Raw genomic sequence first — 18,656 nt, forward strand, 5'->3', positions numbered from 1 at the left:
CAGAATTCTAGTTATGTTCTCTGCCTTAATCCTTTGAGTCCAATATAATACACAGTGGCTGCCTCTGTAAATAACTACAATAAGTCTCCAGTGTGTCAAAGCAGAATGAGAAATACAGACCAACCACTGATCCATATTTTCATTCATCCCATCAATAAAGAAATCCAAGTACCTTCTAACTTGAATAAAGCAAGTGTTGCTAGTTAGCCTGTCTGGGTAGCGGTACTCTGGGAGACTCCACATTTGTCTAAAACAGTAGCATACCTGAAGGAGAGTAATTGAGACCCAGCTGCTTTTATAGCTTGTTCCTTTCTGGTGCAAGTCTTGAACTCAAAGTTGCATTGGTGTATGAAAATATACAGTGTTTCTGCAGATTATACCTGCAGATTATTTAGTACTATGAACAACATTGGCAATGCCTACTAGCTGGATTCCAGTTCTTTTATTCCAATGAATTTCTTTTATAATTTAAATTTGTTTGAGATAAGAGTTGTACTGTACAGCCCTGGCTGGCCTGTGAAGTCCAAAGTTACCAAGTGCTGAGATTAAAGGCATGTGCCATTATTCCCAGATCAATGAATTTCTTATGTAAGCAATCTCAGTTCTAAAATTTTATCTGGAAGTAATTCTTAACTCTAACATCTTATGCATATTTCTTAAGTTCCGAATATAGCCTGTTTCAGTCTCCATTTTCTCAGGGGTAGCTTGCCTATTTGAAGACATTACTGACTACAGAAAATTTGTTGTTATAGTAAAGACTGTGTAGGCAACCATACTTGAACTCAGTGGTATACACACACACACACACACACACACACACACACACACACACACACACACACCAGAGAAAGAGAGCAAGAGATGAGCTTCAGCAGGAGAAAGAGTGGGAGGCAAGAGGAAGAGGAGAATGGGGAGTTAAAAGGTCCCAAACTTATTATAGACATGTATCAAACTGCCAAGGACTAAATAATAAGAAAAAAGTAGACTTTACTGATCTTTCCCTCTTCTGGCTACACCTGTGACACAGGTTGCTAGCTGTGCACAAAATTCTGTCATCTGTTTCAATGTAAGTTCCTTTTGCAAGTGAAGACCTCACTGGGGACTTGAATTTTTAAAGCTCCTCTGTGTCTGTGGTACCCAGAGCCAGGGTGTGTTAGGTCCACAAATAAAAATAATGAAGTCTGTCCCTTCATGCCTCAGACTGTAGTGACTTGGTTGTACCTTCTCCACAGTTCTTCCCTGCCTTTTGTGGCTGAGTGTTCATTGGTTTGAAAGGCTCACAGGAACAAGATCTCTGATTGTCCAAATCTCTGCATAACTGCTTAGAGCAGTATTTACTTATTTATTTGACTAATTTTTTGTTACTGCTGTTGTTTGTTGGTTTGTTTTGAGACAGGTCTCACTGTGGAGCCCTGGCTCGCCTGGAACTCACTATACAAACCAAGCTAGCCTCAAACTCACAGCAGTCCACCTGCCTCTGCTTCCAAAGTGCTGGGATCCAATACCACCATACTCAGCCTTGATGATTCACATGACTAGTAATACCTTAGAATCTTATAAACAAATAACATTATTGTGAGAAGACATGGTTTATTTTATATTATACTTTAAGGCATTTTCTGTCATGACACTAATAGAGATTAATCTTTCTATCTTCTGAATGTTTTCAAGATAAGTCAGAATTTAAAGGGGTCAGCCATTTTCCTTCTGTATCCTCTGGCACTTCAATCTGAGTATAGTGCCTGAACTCATTTAAGAAAACTACTCTTTCTTCTACCCATTCTGGAGCTGAGGTGCAAATGAGGTGCTATGAAAAATCTATTTTGGAATGATGGCAACTCTAAATTCTGTTCAGTGTGTAAGACAAGTTGAGTCAATTAGGTTTCTTCCTTTTAAAAAAAAGTCACAGTTGATTGTGCCATAATTAAGCATGTGCCTAATATTCTGTAGGGCATAACTGAGACAAGCCTAACATTACTGTCTATTAGTGACACCAAAAAATGATCTGCAGTGACTGTACAAGCATTTTTTGAGTGTATAGAATGTACTAATTTTCAAATTTTCATGAGATTAACAATGTGAAGTCTCCTAGAGTTAGAAAAATACGTTTGAACTTACCTTGGAAGTGCAATTAGCTGTCATTTGAAGTAGTGTTTCTATATCAAGAGATATAGTCCTCAATGTATCATTATTCATTTTACCATTTCTCAACAAATGAAATGAAAAGTGGTACTTTTTATTGTTAGGCAACATTTATGATAAAAAGGCACCCAAATCTGCATGCTTTCTCAAGAATGTTTCTATAGTACACGATACCAGTGTTCTGAGTTCAGGTACAGGAACCACCTCTCTGTGTAAGGGATCTGATAGCTGCCATAGAACATTCCAGATATCATGGAAAGCAGAATTATACTGCAGTGGATTTAGCAGAAGATGCAGCTACATCTCCTTGTGTTGTTTTGTTTTGGTCACGGAAAACATCTGCATAAATGATCATTATCACCTTCAATGAAGTGATCCTTTCAGAAATTCGATTGCCATTCTGTGCTGTGACTAAAACCCTGGCTGTAGCCATCCTCCAGTCTTAATGGAATGCAGAGGGATATTTAAGATGAAGACTACCCTCTTTTCCGGAGACCTGAGAAGCTCTGGTTTCCTTCCCAGAAGTGTAGTTCCACTATGAATAGTAATGAAATATAATTTGAGGGAACTGCAGAACACACTCTTTTCTCTTTGCTACTTGATCTTCCATAATTTTGAGCTTGGATAAATAAGATACCACAAATTAAATTACCATGATGGAATTTTACATGATAATTAATAATATCACAGAAGAATTTATATTCTTTAATTTTACCATAATATGAATACTGTAATTTAGTATAACTGTGTCTTACTTAAAGTAAATATATAAGAAAATTTATATGTGAATATTTTTAATATATACAACCTAAGATTAGCAATGTTGTTAAAATTTAATGTTCTTATGTAAATGTAATGTATTTTAATACATTAATATAAATTATAGCCTTTTAATTTTCTTATGTCTTTAAAGAAATGTATAAATTTTGTGGTGCATAATAATTCCTATCAGTAGATTTCATTTAGTAATCTTAGTGAAAGCAAAAATCTCACATTGATGTTCTCTATGAAGAATTAAGGACATGGCTTGGAGGTTAAAACATGTGCAAACCTGAGAACTGACCAGGATGCAGATCCCCAGAACTCATGTGAATGCCTAGTAGGTGTGGTGGCCTTTCTGGAATTCCAACCTTGGAAGGTAGAGACTGGAGTCCTCAGAACAAGCTGGAGAGCAAAGTCTAGCCATATTACTGAGCTCTGGATTTGATTTTGATTTGCTGCCTTAATGAATCATATTGGGGAGCCAGGAAGTATGATTCTAAACATAAAACTAGGGCCCCTGTACCCATACACATGCAAAAAGCACACAACCATAGAGAAAAAAAGAAATAGGCTTTTATAATAACTTTAAACTTTCAATCTGATGAGATCAGTTATCAAAGCCATTGTTGAGGTCTTTCAGTTCATGGCTGCTGCTTGGACATTGGCTCTGAGAAGAAACCAGAGTCTCCTCAGCTCTGTGCCTTGCTGCCAGCCTTGATTACTCCGGAGAGGGGAAGACAAGACACCTGGGAAATTTGATTGTTAATAAAGAATTACCCACTGTAACTTGGGAGATGATTCAGCAAGTGAGAATACTTGCTGCACAAGCAGAGTCTGAGTTCAAACTCCCAACATTAAAACCTGGGTGTGGTTGTGCAACAGTTACCCCAGAATTGTGGGAGGGGCTAATTTAAGGGGCTTGCTGACCACCAGTAGAAGGTGATCCAAGAGTAGACCCACTGCCCTACTCAGGCCTCTAGGATCCTGTTCATGGATGTGTGTACCTACATACACATTTGAGCATTCACCACAATTTTAAAGAATTCTTAACTATAATAGAGATTGTGATGAGAAGGTCTGTTAGACTTAGGGAGTTTTATAAAGAATTTACAAGTGTAAATAGTCTTATCTATAGCCACCTCTAAGGCTGAAATAAAATCTTCATGGTCCAATACCCTGATGTGAGATCCTAATCTTCTAGAGACACGGGTATGTCCCCAAAAGGCAGATAAGTCAATAGGAGGCCATATTGGTGGAATCTCCTAGAATATGATCCTCTAGGATTTCTAATGTTAACAAGAAGGTCTATACAAAAACAAATAAATAAATAGTTTTAGGGGGTTCTGGGGGCTACAAGTAACTCAGTGTCAGTAAGCTATTGCAGGCCTTTGGGAACTTAGTGGATCTTCAGAAACAGCAAGAACATGGAGAAAAGGGGAAGGTGTAAAACAGTGGGAGGTGAGTCTGGGAAACACACATGCACTGCAGCAGACAAACAACAGATAAACCATGTAGTACAGGAAGTAACCCTTCCTCATTCTGTGTCTTGCATCATCTGCACATAATACATGGGAAAATGCTAATTAGTAAAAGGAAAGTATTTTAAAAGCTCAGATCATTTTAATCAAGGAAACCAAAGGGATGCAGGTGTGAGAGGTAATAAATGTATAAACAGAGACATGGCATTAAAACTTCTTTAAATTATTTTATTGTCGTTGAGATAGTAACTGTTATTTTATAATAATAGTTGAAAGGAAACTAATCTATCTATCCAAATACTTGTTGCTTAATTCTGAGACTACCACAAGGAAAAGTGTGGTATTTATATATCCTTGATACTTTAGTTTGTAAAGGATGAAAACTGAAAATTTAAAAAAAATAAATTTAATGGATGGTATATTAACTATGTCAGTAATTGGTTCTTTGGGGAGTACTATATTTAAACTTACAGTTTATGTAAATGTGATTAGTCATTTGAAATGAATAAGTCATTTCATAATATAGCTGTGCATATGGAATTTCACAGTCAAGAAGGGCTTCTTCAGTTGTGTGTATTTTGACATACTCTAATTGGCCAAATTATCTTAGTTGGATAATAAGCCTCATTCTCACCAAGAGTCTCCATAATTTTCCATGATTTCTTAGTAAAGAAAATTGAGAAATGCATCATAGTGCATATGCCATCTGAGTTAGGAGTTTTCTTGAGTCACATGCCTAGACAATTTCAATGTTTGGGACTTCAGAGGCATAAAGCTGCCATGAAATTCATGAGCTAAGTTTACTTACCTTCTTTAGGCCCAGGCTGTGGGTAAAAGTAAAGTTTTAGAGCATGTTGACCAGAGTAAATGTAGACTTAATCAGAATAAGTAAGAATCAATTACACTTCAAAATCAATATAAGTCAAGAAGTTTTTAGTTTTCATTTCTAATTTCATAAATATGATACAGGTTTTGAAATGAATAAATACATCATTGACTTTCTGCTTGAATTATTTTTTTAATTTTTTTCTTTATTATTATGTGTTTTAAATTTTATACATTAGCCATGGGTTCCTCTGTCCTCCCCCCTCCCACCCCCATCCCCACCTTCCCCCCAGCCCCTCCCCTCCATTCCCATGTCCTCCAGGATCAAGGCACCCCTAGGGATTCATTTAAACCTGGTGGATTCAGAACAGGCAGGTCCTGGCACCTCCTTCCAGACTGGGCAAAGTGTCCCTGTGTAAGCCCAAGGTTTCAAACAGCCAGCTCATGCACTAAGGACAGATCCTGGTGCCTCCCAAACAGATCAAGCTATTCAATTGTCTGACTTATCCATAGGTTCTGATCCAGCTGGGGGCTCCACAGCCTTTGGTTCATAATTCATGTGCTTCCATTCGTTTGGCTATTTGTCCCTGTGCTTTTTGCAATCTTGGATTCAACAATTCACGCTCTTTCAGACCCTGCTCTTTCTCGACAGTTGGATACCTGGAGATCCATCTGGGGCGTGGCTGAGGATCTCTGCATCCACTTCCATCAGTTATTGGATGAGAGTTCCAAGACGACTGTTAGGGTGTTTAGTCATCTGATAACCAGACTAGGTCAGATCAGGCTTTCTCTCGACCATTGCCAGCAGACTACAGAGGATATATCATTGTGGATTTCTGAGGACCTCTCGAGCACTCTGCCTATTCCTGTTCTCATATGGTCTTCATTTATCATGGTCTGTTATTCCTCATTCTCCCTTTCTGTTCTTGATCCAGCTGGGATCTCCTGCTCCCCTAAGCTTTCTTTCCCTCAAATCTTGCCCTTCATTACTCCCACTGTCATCCAGGTTGTTCATGTAGATCTCATCAATTTCTCTGTCATTGGGTGATCCCTGTGTCTTTCCTAGGGTCCCGTTTTCTAGGTAGCCTCCCTGGAGTTGTGTAGCAGTCTAGTCATCTTTGTTTTACATCTAGTATCCTCCTATCAGTGAGTACATACCGTGTTTGTCCTTCTGAGTCTGGGTTACCTCACTCAGGATGATTTTTTCTAGATCCATCCATTTGCCTGCAAACCTCATGATGTCATTGCTTTTCTCTGCTGAGTAGTACTCCATTGTGTATATGTACCATATTTTCTTTATCCATTCTTCAGTTGAAAGGCATCTAGGTTGTTTCCAGTTTCTGGCTATTACAAACAAAGCTGATACAAACATAGCTGAGCAAATGCCCTTGTGGTATGATTGAGCATTCCTTGGGTATGTGCCCAAGAGTGCTATAGCTGGGTCTTGGGGGAGATGGATTCCCAATTTTCTAAGGAAGCGCCATATTGATTTCCAAAGTGGCTGTATAAGCTTGCATTCCCACCAGCAGTGGAGGAGAGTTCCCCTTGCTCCACATCCTCTCCAGCATAAGCTGTCTTCTGTGCTTTTGATCTTAGCCATTCTGACAGGTATAAGGTGGTATCTCGGAGTCATTTTGATTTGCATTTCCTGGATAATTAGGGATGTTGATCAATTTCTTAAATGTCTTTCAGCCATTTGAACTTCCTCTGTGGAGAATTCTCTGTTTAGTTCTATAGCCCATTTCTTAATTGGACTGTTGGGCATTTTGATGTCTAATTTCTTGAGTTCTTTATATATTCTGGATATCAGCCCTCTGTCAGATGTGGGGTTGGTGAAGACCTTTTCCTATTCTGTAGGCTGTTGCTTTGTCTTGTTGACCGTGTCCTTTGCTCTACAAAAGCTTCTCAGTTTCAACAGGTCCCATTGATTGATTGTTTCTCTCAGTGTCTGTGCTACTGGTGTTATTCTTCACAGATCTGGACAGAATAATAATCAACTTCATATGGAAAAACAAAAAAAACAGGATAGCCAAAAGAATCCTGTACAATAAAACAACCTCTGGAGGTATCACAATCCCCGACCTCAAGCTCTACTATAGAGCTACTGTAATAAAAACAGCTTGGTACTGGCATAAAACTCTACATGTGGACCAATGGAATCGAACTGAAGACCCTGACATTAACCCGCACACCTATGAACATATAATTTTTGACAAAGAAGCCAAAAATGTACAATGGAAAAAAGAAAGCATCTTCAACAAATGGTGCTGGCATAACTGGATGTCAATGTGTAGAAGGCTGCAAATAGATCCATATCTGTCACCGTGCACAAAACTTAAGTCCAAGTGGATCAAAGACCTCAACATAAATCCAGCTACTCTGAACCTGATAGTAGAGAAAGTAGGAAGTACTCTTGAACGCATTGGCACCAGAGAGCTGCTTGAATTATTTCACATCACTCATGAATTTTCCAAAAGCAAACTATTGTTATCTTTTAAACTGGTTTTCTCTCTATTACTTGTATATAATGTATTTCCATCACATCACTCTTCTCTTGGCCCCTCGAAGTCCTTCAGGACCTCTCACCCTGTCTGTGCTATCCTTTCAACTTAAACTTCGCACTTTTCCCATATACCCCACTGGGTCCAATTAGAGATGTCCATATGTGTGTGGGTGTAGATTCATCCACTTGAACATGGGAAAGCTACCAAGCCAGCTACTATATCTCTCAAGGAAACCAGCTCAACTCATCTTCCCCCAGTAGCCCTCCCCTAGAGCCTTGCAAGCCTCTCAGACTCCGTGCTAGACTGTTAACTGGGAGGATCATGTGCAGGGCTCAGGATAGAGATGCTGCAGGGTCCTGAGTGCGGCAGCCTTGGCATGTGTAGGAAGTGTTGCTGGGCGGCAATCCTCCCCATGCCCTGGCTCTTACAGTCTTTGCATAACCAGAACATGCTCGAGCATCAGGGGAGGTGGTTTGGTAAAGATACTTCACTTATTCCTTGCATTTTGGCCAGTTGTGGGTCTCTATATTAGCATCTATCCACTCTAAAAGGCACTTCTCTGATGAAGGAGGAGAGCTGCACCAAGGAACTGTATTTACATGGCAGTTTGACCAAACAAAAATTATAGTAATTTTAATTGTAGTTTAACCTCTTACTTATAATATCAACCTGAAACTGAACATAAAACTTAAAGTAGTCCATTTGAAATGGAAATTGATAAACTATTTCAACAATATTCATCATTTATTAAAATACAACTACAAAGGCTATAATAATGCTACTTTATGATAACAATCTAAGAAAACCAATATTTTTGTAAGAGAAGATGACACTTTTTAGCCCTAGCTAACCTGGGAGTTCCTGCAGACCTTGCTGGCTTTCAACTCATAGAGCCTCTACCTTGCAAGTGCTGGAATCAAAGGCATGTGCCATCCACCAAGCCTGGTGAAAAACAGTCTTGTATTCAGTGAGTTTGCACTGAATGAAAACAGGATGAGCAGGCAATTGAAAGCACAGATTTCCTTAGCTGCACTAACGTTTTCTGTCAGGGAAAGCATCCAGGATAGCTCCACCCAACCTTGTGTCTGAAGCTTGTTCAGACTACAGTATGGGGAGAGGGTTTGGGGAGGTTTCCTTTTGTACTGCTCTGTTACTTTCCAGTTTTAAAAAGGAAAGTACTGACGACATAAAGATGGTATTTTGTATTTGAAGATTCATCCAGAGAGGTGGAATTTGGTTTATTTTGTATTTTGAGATTTTTAAGTTTCACATTACTTTTGTAGCTAATACTTAATTACACTTACAGGTGTGTTGGGTGGGTGGGGAATTCTCAAGCCGAAAGTCAGAGAACAGTTTTCGATTCTCTCCATCTCTCCCAGGTGGGTCCTAGAGTTGGCATCCAAATTGTCAGTCTTGGTGTGAACACCTAAACCCACGAGGGTATCTTGTCAGCCCAGCCATGTTGGAACTTTGACATGGTTTCTCTAATATGTTTGTTTTCCAGCTTCTCCCTGGGTGGATAATAGTAGAACTCCAAACAAGATTGATCTGTATGATGTACGCAGAAGACCATGGTATGAAATTTTGACTCTCTCTAAAGACAAGATTAGTAGAAGAGGGTTCTATCATTTATTAACATGTTGACAGCAAACTTCCCGTTACTGGGATGGGTGTTGTCTCTTTACATACAATGCTATGATATTTTGAAAATATAAATAGATTAATAACAAATGAAATGATGAGTTTGGGTAGGGAATGATGGTGAACACTGATAAAATGGTTTTTCGGACTTTGTTTTCAAATGGATTACTTTAAGTTTTATGTTCAGTTTTGGCTTGCAGTCTCTTAGCTGCTGGGGGTCCTTCTGTAGAAGGACTCTTTCTTTGGTTGGAGTAGAGCCCTTATAGAGAGATGAATAGAGTCAGAGACAATTTGCTTCTGGCAATGAACTAATGAGAACTGGCCCCAAGCTAAGAGTGCTGCCTAAGTATATCCATATAATTTAGAGTTGATTTTGCCCCAAAGGAGTTTATTTGTTTGGCACTACCAAAATAATTCATCATTCTACAAAATGTAAGAAAATGTCAACAATGTGTTTGGACTTACTGAAAAACAACTCTGAATGTTCATGCCTTTTAACTATTGATTACATTTAGAGTGTTTAAATTTTACATTTGAACAGTAAATATACTATTTTTAATGAGTTCACATATACAGAATGATGCCTTTTAAATTTTATATTAATTTTTCAGTATATTTTGATGAAAATAAATACTTAACATCATTTTAATGAAGGTTATCTTCTCATTTAACTAAGAAAATCCCTATGATTGGATTTTTGCATTGTTTCTAATTTCCTGCTATGTTCACACAAATTCTATGCAGCATAGTGGTTGATTGGAAAAACATGTATTAATGGGTTTTAAGTGTCCTGTTTAGTATCAACTAGCAGTTCACATGAATACGACCTTGAGCAATAGTTACCAATATTACTATTATCAATAATATTCCTACAGTTTGTTACCTAATGGAAACAATATAGTTTGTATTTAAGAAATGGTCATTTTATGGGAGCAATGTGTCAATCATCCAAAGCAGACACTGCCCTAATCTTTTCATCTTCCCACTGAGAAGCACAGTGGGACAGATGCTAACCAAGAGTGTTAAGAAGGTTGACAGGAGCTGGATTGTCTCCCCGGGCAAACAGAAGAGCTCTGCCTATTGGTCTGCACTGAGAGTGGAGTGGGTTGCAGGCAGCGTGCTGAGCCACTCCCCCACTTATCCCAAGCAGGTAGCAGCTGTCCTCCAGACTGTTGAGAATGAATTGGCCTGTTTTCTGTCAGGGAAAAGTTGAGTCTTGATGCAGGCTTCCTGCTGGGGAAGGCAGACACCTGGTCCCCTTCGTTATCTGTTCCCCTTCAGTCTCTGGCCAAACATGTGTCTGTCTGTCTGTCTGTCTGTCTGTTTCTCTCCCTCTCTCTCATTAATCAACTGCTCTCAGATGTATTTCTCCACATCAGATAATGTCCTACCGAAGTCTTCCCTAAAGTATCTTTCACATGCAGGGAGTCTTGCTCTCTAAGATGTGGTTGGTTGGGTTTTAGGATGAACATTTGAACTGCTTCTCCAGGTTTTCTTGGGCTCTGTAAAGGCTTGAGAGTCCCTGCTTGGACTTCTTAGTGATGACGTCATCCAGTGCCTGAGCTCAGCTATTTAATTGGCCTGTTGGTTTTCCTTTTGTTTAAGTTGCTTTTTCTTAAAATTTATACACCACCTATCTCTTTGTGTTTATTTATTTATTTTTGTATTTTAAAATATCACAGTTGGTTATCCACTACAGTGAAAAGGTCACAAAAAATCCTTTTAGAAATTAATTTTATTTACTGCTTACATTAAATTTCATCTCTATCTTTTCTTATAAATACCTGGAAAGTAGCATCTCTAAAGTGGTCATAACCATATCCTAGTTCAGAGATCTATGAATAATAATACAGCAAATATCAGTGTTTGACACAGAGGAAAGGAAATGTTTCTGTGGTTCTGTTTCAGGTATATCCAGGGAGCTGCATCGCCCAAGGACATGCTTATTCTGGTGGACGTGTGAGTAGTCGACTATTATAGTGCATGAGACGTTTTCTAGGTAATAGTAGTTTGTGGGAAATTAGCCATGTATGATAGATTGGGGAAAAATCAATGCGATGATTGTATATGCAGATACAGCCATATTAATATGTTCACACGGGTTGGGGAGTTGCTCAGTCAATAACGTGCTTGTTGCCCAATATGAAGAGCTGAGTTCTTATCTCTGGCATCTACATGAAAAAAATTAAACAATGGTGGGACAGTAGTTTGTGCCTGTAATGTTAACTATGGATGGGGAGAAAATCCCTGGGGCTTGCTGACTAGACCATTCAAAGGATCCGTTTGCCCCAGAATCACCGCGAGAGCCAGTCTTAAAGAACATGGTGGAGAGAAGTAGAGGAAGATACCTAACATCGACCTCTGACCGCCACATGTCTGTTTGTGAATACACAGAAACACACACACACACACACACACACACACACACACACACACACACACACAGCAGACACACATACACAGAGGTGCGTGCACACACACACACACACACACACAAATGCACACACAGCACATATACCCACCCAAACATACATACACATATGCACACACACACACACACACACACACACACACATCACACATACCCACCCAAACATACATACACATATGCACACACACACACACACACACACACACACACACACACACACACACACACACACACACACACACACACACATCACACATACCCACCCAAACATACATACACATATGCACACACACAAAAAAAAGAAGAAAGAAAAGAAAATGTGACTTAGTTGGTACTTAGCCATAAACAATTTTATTGACTAGAAGGCATTTGTATCAAGTTAGATAAATGTGTTAACTTTTATTACTAGGACTTTTCAAGGGACGCAATTTATGAGAACAATTTCTATAAGTGTTTATATTTGTGGTTTAATTAATTTTTTATAGTGTTTTGAGTTAAAACCATATGAGAATCTGTATGCCCCTGTGATGTAGAAGTGGGAGTTAGTTACTAAGAGATGAGTCCTACCTAACAGGAGGTGTAGAGACAAGAAAAATGCAGAAATCCTGGAGAAATTGTTCTTTGGTTGTGGAGCAAGGCATTTGGCCACAAACCTCACCAAAGCTGCGTAGCTCTGTTATTTTCTTCTATTCATTTTTTTCTATTGACTTTTATTTTTAATTTTTTTAAATTAAAATATAACTACATCATTTCTCCCTTCTCTTTCTTCTCTCTTAACCTATACTACTTGCTCTCTCTCAAATGCATGGCCTCTATTCTTAATTGTGGAGGTGTGTGTGTGTGTGTGTGTGTGTGTGTGTGTGTGTGTGTGTGTGTATGTATGTCCTCAGTATATAAAAATATAAATACATAATACATAAATATATAAATACAACCTGCTCAGTCTCTATGTTAATTGTATATGTATGATTTCAAGGCTGACCACTTTTTAAAGATGGAATGAGACCATTTTCTTTCTTTATGATGCTGTTTGTTAGATGACCAGTGAGTAACACATGGACCCATTTGTCTGTTCATAGGAGTGGAAGTGTGAGCGGATTGACACTGAAACTCATCCGAACATCTGTCTCCGAAATGTTAGAAACCCTGTCAGATGATGATTTCGTGAATGTAGCTTCAGTGAGTATGGATGGCTATTTCTTTCTGAATTCCACCTGCTTGTCTCCTCATGATATTAGGTACTGGGGTTTGATCTTAGGTGTCCTGAGATGCTGTAGGAATGTTACAAGCTGCCTTACTGAGCTGTTCTGCACTATCCTTTCTGAGATCCTTAGCGTTTACCACTGCTGAAATAATGAATAATGAATGGCAAGCACTGCTCTCCTTCATTCTAAGGAGCCTGTCTAGGTAACATGAGTCCTTCCACTCACAGCCTCTTCAGGATGTCCTCTTGAGTAGCTCTTGCAACATGATTGAGCGGTTAATTGCTTGTTGCTGGTTAGGTTTTTCCTAACAGAAGAAAAGAGGCAATTGAGTGAGTGTGGAACCATCATAGACCTTCTTATAGCTAGAAAGTACAGGACTTGATACAAATGGAACAAGATGTGCCATATCTCATTTTAATCTATGTAATTTAGGCAATGAAGTTCATGGTCATTTCTGGTGCATGAGATTTCATATTTGAAGTGGTTTTATTTATAGAGATGTGCCTGAAGGAGGAGTGTATTTTGGTGACATTGTTTTGTATTGAACCTGTGAGACTGGATCTGCCTCTAAAACCCTGGAGAGGATGCAACTAAAGTCTCCAGGTGACTATCTCCCTTTCCTGAGATTGGGGGAAGTGGGAGATTGCTGCCCTCCTATAGCTAATGAAGCTTCAGGTATCTAGATTAGTGATGCTGTGATGGAGAGGACTTATCCTAAAATGAAATTACTAAGATATTCATAGAAGATGGTATGGATAGAATGTAGAACCCACTGTGAACAATGCAAGATTCCCTAGGAAATGTCTCAAGGTGTATAATTCACAGGGAGAAAAAAAATGGAATTTCCATAGTCTAAATAAATTCACAAGGAACCCTGTCTAACTCTTGTTGAGACACCATGGCATCGGGATTATCTCAGTTAAGAAGATGGGAAGATACTTATTCAGCTTCATTTGTGTAGAGAAATAGAAATTACAAAACCTTTGGAATGCCTAAAAATATTATCTTTGGCATAATGAAAGAGAATTTGTCATATATAATGACATTGGTTTACAGCCAGAAAAATTCAGTGTGGTTAATACTTTTCTTTGGCTTCTTCAAAACCTGAACATCAATCCTAGGTTGAAGTAGTTTATTTGGAGGAGATCTCAGGACATAGCACTGATTAAAGAGTGAGGAGCAAGGCAGGAAAAAGAAGAATCTAATTAGGTGATTGGAATTTAATTTAAGAAAGTGAATTTTACTGAGAAATTCTGGAAGCCATCTGGATAGTCCTTTTAGAGTTGTCAAGCCCCAAACCCTGGGGAGCTGGCATGTTAGGTACCAACCTCATCCATGTGTTGGCCTACAGTCTAATGGCCAAATGCAAGGTGTTCTAAAAGATGAAAATTATGGATTCTGGAGGTTGGGAGCTGATTGGTGTCTACCCTGGCCAATGAATGAATTATGAAGATGGAGATTCATCTCTTTAAAAATAATAGTACTAGTAAAACAGAACATGGTACAAGAGGGTGGCAAGCTTCTAAAGTTAGTGTTGAAGTCATAGTATTTAATAATCTATTGTCTTTTCTCTCTTCTAATTCCCATCCCAAAGTCTCTATACGCTTGTCCAACCTTTCATCAGCATCAGTAGCTTGGCTGGTGGGATGCCTTAAACACTTTAACCAAAGGCCTTTGGATACATAGTTTGTATTTCTAGTCAAACATTGGGTCTATGATTGTCTATTCATTGATATTACAGAAGGTGAAAATGGTGAATGAATTCCCAAATTCCATGCACAGTCCTCCCTGTCCCTATTACACTGCAACAACTTTAATGACAATTTACTTAAAAATATTGATTCTTTGGAATTAGGACTCAAAATACCAGACAGCACATATAGATACAGGTTTAGCAAAACTTTCAATAACCCTTGTAAGAATATCCCTTTTCCTCCTCATGCCCATGAAAAGCAGAACATACCTCCACACTCCACAGAGACAGAGCAAACAGTGCCTAAGTGAGGCTCTCTCAGTTAGTGACTGGAGACAGGCTTCCCACTTTGGTTCTAACTTCTATGCATTCTCTTTCCTGAATACAGAAACAAGAGGTTAGTGTGAAGACTTGATTTGTAGGCCTTATTGATTTTTCATCAAGCAAATATGCCATGGCAAATTTCAAGCTACTAGCACGAAGTCAACTGGCTCTAAAAGTGGCTGGAAGTTCAAGAATGGTTTTTCATGAGCTGATATAATTGTGACATGTGCATAGACTTATCCTTATGCTGGAGCCTTAGCTGCATAGTTAAAGGTGAATAGTGTCTAGGGGTGTAGCATAAGTTAGGCCCTGTAAACTCTTTGGACATGTGCCTATTGTTGGACTTCTTTGATAAATTGCTTTGCTTTATTTGAGTATGTAAATAAAAGTCCCATGATAAGCTAAGCAGCATGTAATCTTTGAAGGTCAATAATACTTAATGAGGCACTATGTTGAAGAACCTGGGACTGGATTCATGTCAATAATAAGAGAAGCAAAATTTCACTCCTTTCCTAAAGAGGCAACATATAACAATTTCTTACATCGAGTTGCAACTGATTTCCTTGAAAGGTATTATTATGTCGGGGACTTTGGTCTGGATTAGGGCTAGTGAACTGGTCGGTGTAGTAGCTGTATCAAAACAGGTGAAAAAAATCCTGCATTCTTCATTCCAAGTATATTCACTTTTCCTCTCCTATTTGTTGGCTAATTCATCGCCCCATTTTATAATCATTGTTATTCCCATAGACAGAGCTGGTAGCTTCCGATGGAAATCATTTTATCCATGCAATATCTAGTCAGTCACCTGGGGATCCACAGTCTCTAGCAAATGTGGAGGTGAGACATGGTTGTACACAGTTCATTCATTGCCCCTTAGCGGATCGCTTCTTCTTCAACTCTGCCAAGACGGGGGGGGGGGGGGGGGGGGGGGGGGGGGGGGGTGTCTTCCGGTATTTCTCCTTTCAGGGCCAACCACCTAAGCTGCTTACTCCTCTACAGAAAGACATGTATTTTCTTTCCCAGGAGATATCTGTTTCTCTATATCAAATTAAAATGAAGTGCGTTTTGCCTCAAGGTCTCTCAAAATCCATTCCCTGTGTGTACTCCTGGTTCCTGCTGCTTCATAGTCAACAGAGCTTCTCTTCCTTTGTTGAATACTCTTTTGTTGTTGTGTGCCTGGCACAGACTGGACTTTCCCAGGTGGTGTATATTGAGAGTTGACATTTTTGTTGCCTAGAGCAATGGGAGGAGATGGGATTAGATGATAAAGAGAGCAAATGTCATCTTTTGTTGTCTCTAGGATAGGAGAAGCCACCGCACTCTAATTGAAGGGAATAGTTTATATCTACACAAACAGAGATGGGCAGCTCAGAGCACAGTGTCTTCAAAGGCATCACACACCTACCTCCTTGTCTATCCTATCCTGAGGTTTGGATAGACACCGGGGCTCTGTAACATCTTCATACTTCTGATTCTCAAAACAAAAACCCTTGTTCCTAGGACATGTTGACCACAATAGGAAAGGAGAATCAGTCCAGGAAAATTTCTGGGTTTCTTACCTTGGACTTAGTCTGCAGTGGGCTGGCCCAAGGGAACACTAAAATAAATTACAAAATAAGATACAAACATTTATGTTAAAAAGAAAAAAAATATTATTATGTAAGTACATGTGCACATATTTGCAAAGGTGTGTGGAGTTCAGAGGACATCTATTATCCTTTCTTGGGTGCTGTTACCTTTCTGGGTTTTGTTTTCATTTTTGAGAACAGGGTCTTTTACTGGCCTAGAACTTGCCAAGTAGTCTGGGTTAGTGGTTAGGAAGCCCCAGCAATCTGTCGACCAGTCTCCATAGTGATGAAAGTACAAATGTGTTGTCATACTTTAAAAAATAATAATATTTTTATTAAATCCTTAGGAATTTCATACAATACATTTTCATCCTCTGTAGCTGGAAGTTTTCCTGTGTCTTAATGGTCCCATGGTCGCTTGGTCCCAAGTATGGCCTATGGCTCAGGCTTCTTGCTAACTAGCTCTTTCATCTTAAATTAACCCATTTCTAATAATCTATATGTTGCCATGTGGCTGTGGCATTACCGGTCTGCTGGCTTCTTGTCGCTCCTTCTGCAGTGAGCTGGTGTCTCCCTGACTCCACCCTTCTTCCTCTCCATCTTTACTTTCACAGTACCACCTAATCTTATCCTGCCTTGCCATTGGCCAAACAGGTTTATTTATCAACCAATGAGAGCCACACATATTCACAGCATCCAGGAAGATACCCCACAGCATCCTCCTGTCCCCTTCTCCTCCAAGACTTACCCCACTTCCCCACCCAAATTCATGTCGTCTCCTTTTCTCCATTTAGTAAACCCCACAGAATCCAACCTGACTTGGGCTAGTGAGACAGTCAGTCTAAGGACTGAGCCATCTCCTATCCCCAAGGATTCCTTTTTAAAAGTGTAAATCTGTTCCTCTTTAAGAAAGATGCTTTCTGTGTATTTATAGAGAAACTACATAAGGAAATCAGCTATATTGGGGTCCTGAAAAATGTATGTGAACTGGATTATTATTTTATTTGCAGACAGATGCCCACCTAAGTTATGTATTTCTACCTGGGAATATGTGCTGTTTTATGTATTACCTACTTCCTTTCCTCTTTCTTTGGATCCTGTCACACTTTACAATTTGACTTATGATTGTATGCTATTGTCAGCCACACAAGTCCACAATTATTAGGAATTATTTTCTTAGCTACTATATTCTATGTAAAAACTGTCTACAATGGATACATTAGGAGTTCATTCTTCTGTAACATTTTCCTAAAGTTATAATATTATTTTTAGAAGTTGATTTCTTATTAAATAGAATTTAACAATTTAATAGCATGGAGATTCTCAGGGAAGAAAGCTTTATATTGTTTCATGTAGTGGGTGTGGTTTCTCTGTGGGTATATGTCTGTATGTGGTATGTGTATGTGCATGTATATATGTGATGTATATGTGTGTGCATGTGTGTGTATCTGTGTGGTGCATCTGTGTAGTATGTGCCTGTGTGTGATATGTGTCTGTATATGATGTATGTGTATGTCTGTTTGTGTTGTGTATCTTCATGTGTGGTGAATATGTGTGTCTGTGTATGTCTATGTGGTATGTGTATGTCTGTGTATATGTGTTCTTATGCATGTATCTGTGTGTGTGCACATAATGTGCCTGATTTTTTTCTCTCTGAAATTACTTGAAACTCAACAATATGACTTATTGTTCATGTAGTTGCATCTTGGCATTTGACAACTAACACTGAGGCGACCTGTTAGAGGCTCTCTGGGGATTCTTATATTTTTGGTTGTGAGCCTAGCCTTTAACGGCTGAGCCGTCTCTCCAGCCCTCTCTGGGGATTCTTAATAGTCACTTTCCCCCAAAAGCCTTCAGGTATCCAAAGATACATGTTCTTAACATGCTGTCATTCACTCAGAGACTTAACAAACTCCATTAGTGCTATCCCATGATTCCTTTTCAGAGAGCTCAGGCTGCCTCTCGGTTTTATGTTTATGCCTATATCTCTTTTCTGTGTTCGCTTAAGGTCATTTTTATGCCCGAGTCGTGTGTGGGGTGTAAGAACTGAGGCTGCTTCACTGTTAAGTGTGCTCTGCTGTGT

At 39.1% G+C, this 18,656-nt stretch overlaps 1 protein-coding gene across 4 annotated transcripts in view; it reads left to right on the forward strand.

Annotated features, from left to right (window-relative positions):
• The window catches only part of Cacna2d1 (calcium voltage-gated channel auxiliary subunit alpha2delta 1), a 423,150-nt gene that overhangs the window by 312,251 nt on the left and 92,243 nt on the right, over positions 1 to 18,656 (forward strand). For all 4 annotated transcript variants that reach the window (XM_036180248.1, XM_036180250.1, XM_036180247.1 and 1 more), the window contains exons 8-10: positions 9,216 to 9,285; positions 11,261 to 11,311; positions 12,863 to 12,962. In XM_036180248.1, coding sequence (XP_036036141.1) covers positions 9,216 to 9,285; positions 11,261 to 11,311; positions 12,863 to 12,962 — 221 coding nt within the window. The remainder of the gene's footprint in view (positions 1 to 9,215; positions 9,286 to 11,260; positions 11,312 to 12,862; positions 12,963 to 18,656) is intronic.

The sequence above is a fragment of the Onychomys torridus genome, chromosome 3 (assembly GCF_903995425.1).
Source record: "Onychomys torridus chromosome 3, mOncTor1.1, whole genome shotgun sequence".
In the NCBI taxonomy this organism is placed as follows: domain Eukaryota; kingdom Metazoa; phylum Chordata; class Mammalia; order Rodentia; family Cricetidae; genus Onychomys; species Onychomys torridus.